Consider the following 6,019-nt stretch of genomic DNA (forward strand, 5'->3'; position numbering starts at 1 on the left):
AAAAAAAAAAAAGAAAGAAAAAGAAAAGAAAAATAGCTTCATGATTAACATGATTAATTTAAGGCAACGTTGGGGGGTAAGGTTTCTTAAGTTCAAGGCTGTTTACCCAATGTGGTGCTAATTCATCACAACTCAATTTTGGGATTTGGCATTGTTTATAAAAGAACGTTAACTATTGGATGATGAAATGGGGATTTTAATGTCTCTGTATTGACTGATATGCATGGTATTCCTTCTGGAAAAAGAAATGTAATACACTGTAAAGTTATATGTGATTCAATGTAATATAAATAAGATTATGATGATAACAAATAAATTAAAAAAAAAGAACATTAACTATTAAAATTCATACATCTACCCAAATATTGCTTTTCCTTGTTTAATACTAAAGACTAAAATTCAATGATTAATTTGGTTCTAAGAGTAAATAAATTCACTAATTTGAAAGCTATTTGGTTTCTTGATCTATCAAGCTATGTCCTAACTATAGGCCACAACTAATCAAGTATTTACAGCTACAAATGTTGATTTACATTGGCTTCAAACATGATATGTAAGGACTAAGAAATACAAATATTTCTTCTCGTGGCATAAAAAGCAACTTGAACATTTAGCCTTTGTATAGGTGTATAAAGTGTAAATAAAAGGAAAAGCAACATGCATTTGTCCTTCTTTTCTTCTATATGTAGGATCTATCATTAAAGAAAGCCCTATAAGTTTACAGGTTTGAAGCACTGACTTTGTCATTATCAGTCCCTTCCTCGGTAGCATCCAGTCTACATGTCTTAACAAACACTGCTCTAAGACCCCATTCATAGGGTAGCTGGTGGTAGTGCCTTATTTCTGTCACCACTGTGCACCAGTATGCTACCTGATGTCAGCAACTCAGTGACGATATCCTTTTGGAGAAGCTGATTAACAGGAGCCAGGGGGAAGTAATTCATCAGACCAAATGAGTATACAGCATGCAACAGGTTTTCAGAAGAGATGTTGTGAAGACAACCAGTCAGAGCACTAGCCATAACTTCTAGGAATTCTCTGGAAAACAAAGAAAAGTCAGTTTTCAAATATAAATAGAAGGTGCAGTGGTAATGCACTGCTCAAAAGAAGCAAGATCCTACCTGATGACCAAGGTTCGAACTGCTGGCATGGCAAGGTTGGTCTGAAATATGCCAGGCATCCGTGCAAGTGCCCAAAATCTAATGGGCTGGAGGGCTGGAGGAAGGGACATGACTGGGCCCTGGGGAGAGTGCTCCCCTCTCTCTTTTTCATATGTGCATTCACACAGTCCATCATAGAATAAAGGTAGAAAAAAAAATATATATATATATAGAAAATACGGCTGTGGTAGAGCTAGCTGTGATAGAATCAATATATCTTTAAGGGATTCAAAGACAGACCGTTCCAGACAGGTGGCAATCTCATAACAAGTGTACACACTCAGCAATGTTGGCTACTGCATATGTCTTGCAAGGAATGAATGGTTTATAAGCTCTAACTCATTTAATTCCTGCTAAAACTCTATGGGGTATTACTATTATCATCATCATCACAATAAAGATGAGTAAACGGGCTCAGAGAAGTTGGGTAACTTACCCACAGATACACAGCTAGAAAGTAGTATAGATAGTAGTGGAACCCAAACTGTCAAGCTCCAGAGCCATCTAATCATTATGTTTGGTTTTCTACAAGGTCTAGACCAACACTGCAGTTCTATGACCAATTAAAGTTCCCGAGCTGTCAATACTCTACGTTAAGAGAACTGTAAGTCTAACCTACCACCTAGAGGTAATGTTACACACAGAAGACAGCCTGTATTAATAATGAGAATGGAGACAATAGTGCAGGAGAGTGGGAATGGGGGACGGTGAGAGGGAAAGAATAGAGGGAAAGAAGAAAGAAGCAAAAAATTTAAGGGAACCAAAATGGAAAGAAAAATGTTGATGATCTTGTTTATAGTAATGTCTTTGACTGGACCAATATGCAGTCATAATGGAAAAATTCATTTGGTAAGCTGTAATGATACACAGTGATTAAATGCATAAAAATAAAAATAAAGAAAAGAAAGAAAGAGGGAGGGGAGAGGGAGGAAAGAAGAAAGAAAGAGACTGTCAGGGCAAATGTCTGCAATCAACTAAGAGGTCCCATTGGTAGGGGCACAATGGGTCAGGGAGGGAGGAAGGCCTAGTTGGTCAGGAGAACTGTGGGCATTATGATGGGATAGGAGGAATATAATAGATTCTAGACAACAGTGAGGCAGCACTTCTTAAACTTATTAAATGACTGCATTTGGAGTATGTAGCAGATATACAGACAATGCAATCTGGAGCCTGGGTGGTAGCCACCTTTCCTGTCTTCTCCCACCACAGAAGAAAAGTCTGGCTTAGTTCGAGAGCTGAAAGTAGCTTGGTGTGGCTAAAGTACGGCATGATGAATTTGTGTGTCTGAGTGGAAGGTAGGGAGCAAGTTGAGTATGTGGTGGTCTAGGGAAGGGTGGTGAGGGCGGGGAGTTTAGTGGCAGGACATGAGGCTGGAAAAATAAACGATGAATCATATAGAGCTTTTTATGCCTGACTAAGGAATACAACAAGAGAAGAAAGGACAGGAAATAAAAAAAAAAAAAGAAATTAAAGACAGCAAACAAAATGACAATAGTCTTTCTCTATCGATTATTACATCCAACCTAAATGTATTACATTCCCTAATCCAAAGACATGAAGTGGCTGAATAGATTTACAAAAATAAAAAATAGCACAACTGTGTGCTGTCTTTAAGAAACTCACTTTAAAGACACTGGGACGAGCATGTGGTGTAACAGGTATGTTTCTGTACTCCCATGTATCTGATAGTGGTTTGAGTCCCAGACCCAGAGGCTTAAAATTCACACTGGGCGTATATGTGTGCATAAAACCCCGAGAGGGGAATGGAGCAAAAAGGATTGCTGCATAGCCATCCTCCCAGGGCATGAGTTCTCATTTTCTGTCTCTCTGGTAAGCACACATGCCCTACAGCAAAAGTCTCTCCAATCAATCAATCAATCAAATTTGAGGACACTCATAGTCTAAAAGTGAAGGGATAAAAAAAGATATTCTATGCAAATGACAACCAAAAGAGAACAGGGGTGGTCCTACTTACAGTGGATAAAATAGATTATGAGTCAAAAACTATCACAAGAGATAAAGGTCATTGTATTATGATAAAAGGATCAATTCATCAGGAAGGTATAACAATTATAAATATATATGCAGCCAGTATCAGGGCACCTAAATACATAAAACAAAAAGTGACATATCTGAAGGGAGAAATAGAAAGTAATTTAATACGCAGGAGAATTCAATATGCAACTTTCAGTAATGAATGGAATGTTTAGATTAAAAAAAATCAATAAGGAAACAAAGGACTTGATCAACTATGGGCACATGGATACAAAAGACATACACAGAACATGTCACTCAACACCACCAGAATATACATTCTTCTCAAATGCACACGGAATATTCTTGAGAACAGATCATGTCCGTTTATCAAGACATCTTAACAAATTTGAGATTGAAATCATACCAAGTATCCTTTCCAACCACAATGAAATGAAATAGAAGTCAACAGGAAAACTAGAAAATTTACAAATACACGGAAATTAAACAACATACTTTTAAACAACCAGTGGGTTAAGGAAGAAATCAAAAGGGAATTTAGAAAATGTATGTTGAAAATATATCTCCATAGCCTACTGATTAAAAGAGCCTGATTTGACGATTGTTTGAATCCTGGCCCCAGCAGCTTGAAAACCACACCAGGCACATGCGTATGCATGCCAAAAATCCAAACAGGTTGGAAATGTGGAAGAGAAGGGATTCCAACACAACCATGTCCCACTGCAGGGTACTTTCTCCCTCTCCCACTCTCTCTCTCTAGTGAGTGCACATGTTCTCCCCAGAGGTAGCAAAAGAAAGAAAATTATAAAAATTAGAATAGAAATAAATGAAATAGAGAACAGGAAAACAGAATAGTTTCTATTTTCGTGGAAACAGAAAAAAAAAGAATTGGTGTTTTGAAAATAAATTGACAAACCCTGGATCTCAGCACGATCTCTTTTCTTTCATGTTCATTGCAGCATTATTCATAATAGCCAAGATTTGTAAACAACCTAAATGTCCACCATCAGATAAATGGGTAAAGAAAATGTGGTGTGCAGTGAAATACTATACAGCCTTAATAAAGGAGATCCCGCCAAACGGTACGTGGATGAACCTGGAGGACATCATGCTAAGTGAAATACACTAGTTACAGATGGACAAACACTGCACAGTCACACCTGTATGGCACCTACCAAAGTCAAATGCAGAAACAGAGAGCAGAAAGGTGGTGCAGGGGTAAGGGGAGGGGAAATAGGGAGCTGCTTTCTAACAGGTTTCAAGTTTCAGTTACACAAAACCATTAACTCCTAGAGACTCACTGTAAACACTGCACCTAGAGTTAACAACATTATATATATACTTAAAAATATGTTAAGGTACATTTTATGTTCAGTGTTCTTACCACAATAATAAAAAAAATTTAAATTTATTTTTCAGCTTTTTCATAAAGTTAAAAAAAAAACAAAAAAAAAAAACTAAACCAAAACCTGAAATATGAACTGAGAAGCTAGAGATACCCATTGGGAGAATTTAAAAACACCTGTACTGAGGGTCAGCAGGTGGTGTGGAGGTTAAGGTGCTTGATCTCACACAGCCAACTACCTAGTATCCTAGTATGAGTACTGGACCTGGTGGCTTGAGAATTACACTTGAGTTTGTGTGTGTGCGTGTGTGTGTGTGTGTGCGTGTGTGTGTGTGTGCCCAAAATCCTGGGAGAAGGAATTGCAATGGGGCCATCCCCTCTAGAGGAGATCATTTCTCACTTTCCCTCCTCCCTCTCTCTTTCTCTCTCTCTGGCAAGCGCATGTGCCATATAGCAAAAACGAAACAAAACAAAACAATTCCTATACAGAATTGAAAAAAATCTATTATAGAGAACAAAGAGGGACCAGCAGTTGGCATAATGGCTGTGTCACTGGACTCCCATGTACTCGACTGCAGTTTGGGTCCCAGACCCAGTGGCTTAAACTCACGCTGGGTGCGTGTGCATGCATGCCCAAGATCCCGAGAGGAGAATGGAGGAGAGGGGATTGTGGCGTGATCATCCCCCCCAGGGGGTGGGGGTGATTTCTCACTTTCTGTCTCTCTCTGTCTTTCTGGGGTGAGCACATGTGCCCTATAGCAAACACCTCTCAAAAAAAAATAAATAAATAAAAAGAATAAAGAAACAAACATGACATAGAATAGCAAAAATTCTGTTTAACAACATAAATGAGTAAGGACACTTTTTTATTTCTTCACATGACAATGGCTATGGATGTGCTCATTTTTAATGGCTGTTTAAACTTATGACTTGTAATCTTTTCTGTAAGTATGCTATGTGGTAAAAAATAAAAGAAACAAATACATACTCTTTGTTCTGGCACTTATAGAAGTGATTCAGAGAAGAATACACGTGAAGAATAGAAACAATGTTTTTCACCGTTAGGGATTCAGGTTCTTCTTCTACTTTTTTCATAAACAAATCCATCAAATCAACAGGTCGGAAACAAAGGTCTTCAAACAAAATAAGGAGAAAAAGAACCTTAAAAAGACAGAGAATTGAGGGAAAACTCCTTAATAACAGTAGTATGTTAATAAAAATATTTTAGATTTTGAAAAATGTAAGAAAAAAATAGCAATCCAATTGTTCTGATCAATAGAATATTCCCTAAAAAGAAACAATTACCTTGCCCTCAAGAAGTTTGTTCCATTGATTCTTGACTTGGATATTAAGTCAAAAAGCAATCCCTTTTCCTAAACTGCTCGTCATACAATAGCTTCCATATTTCTGTTCCATTTAAAAATAAATCCTTTCCTATACGCTTTTTTTTTTTTTTGGAGAGATTTTCACTATAGGGCACGTGCGCTCAACAGACAGAGAGACAGAGAGACAGAAAGCG

At 37.6% G+C, this 6,019-nt stretch overlaps 1 protein-coding gene across 2 annotated transcripts in view; it reads right to left on the reverse strand.

Annotated features, from left to right (window-relative positions):
- Positions 1-6,019, reverse strand: part of FASTKD2 (FAST kinase domains 2) — a 24,842-nt gene that overhangs the window by 7,925 nt on the left and 10,898 nt on the right. For both annotated transcript variants that reach the window (XM_027768410.1, XM_006142452.3), the window contains exons 7-8: positions 5,489-5,661; positions 872-1,038 (exon numbers count right to left, since the gene is read on the reverse strand). In XM_027768410.1, coding sequence (XP_027624211.1) covers positions 872-1,038; positions 5,489-5,661 — 340 coding nt within the window. The remainder of the gene's footprint in view (positions 1-871; positions 1,039-5,488; positions 5,662-6,019) is intronic.

Source organism: Tupaia chinensis, unplaced genomic scaffold (genome assembly GCF_000334495.1).
Source record: "Tupaia chinensis unplaced genomic scaffold, TupChi_1.0 Scaffold000076_1, whole genome shotgun sequence".
NCBI lineage: Eukaryota > Metazoa > Chordata > Mammalia > Scandentia > Tupaiidae > Tupaia > Tupaia belangeri.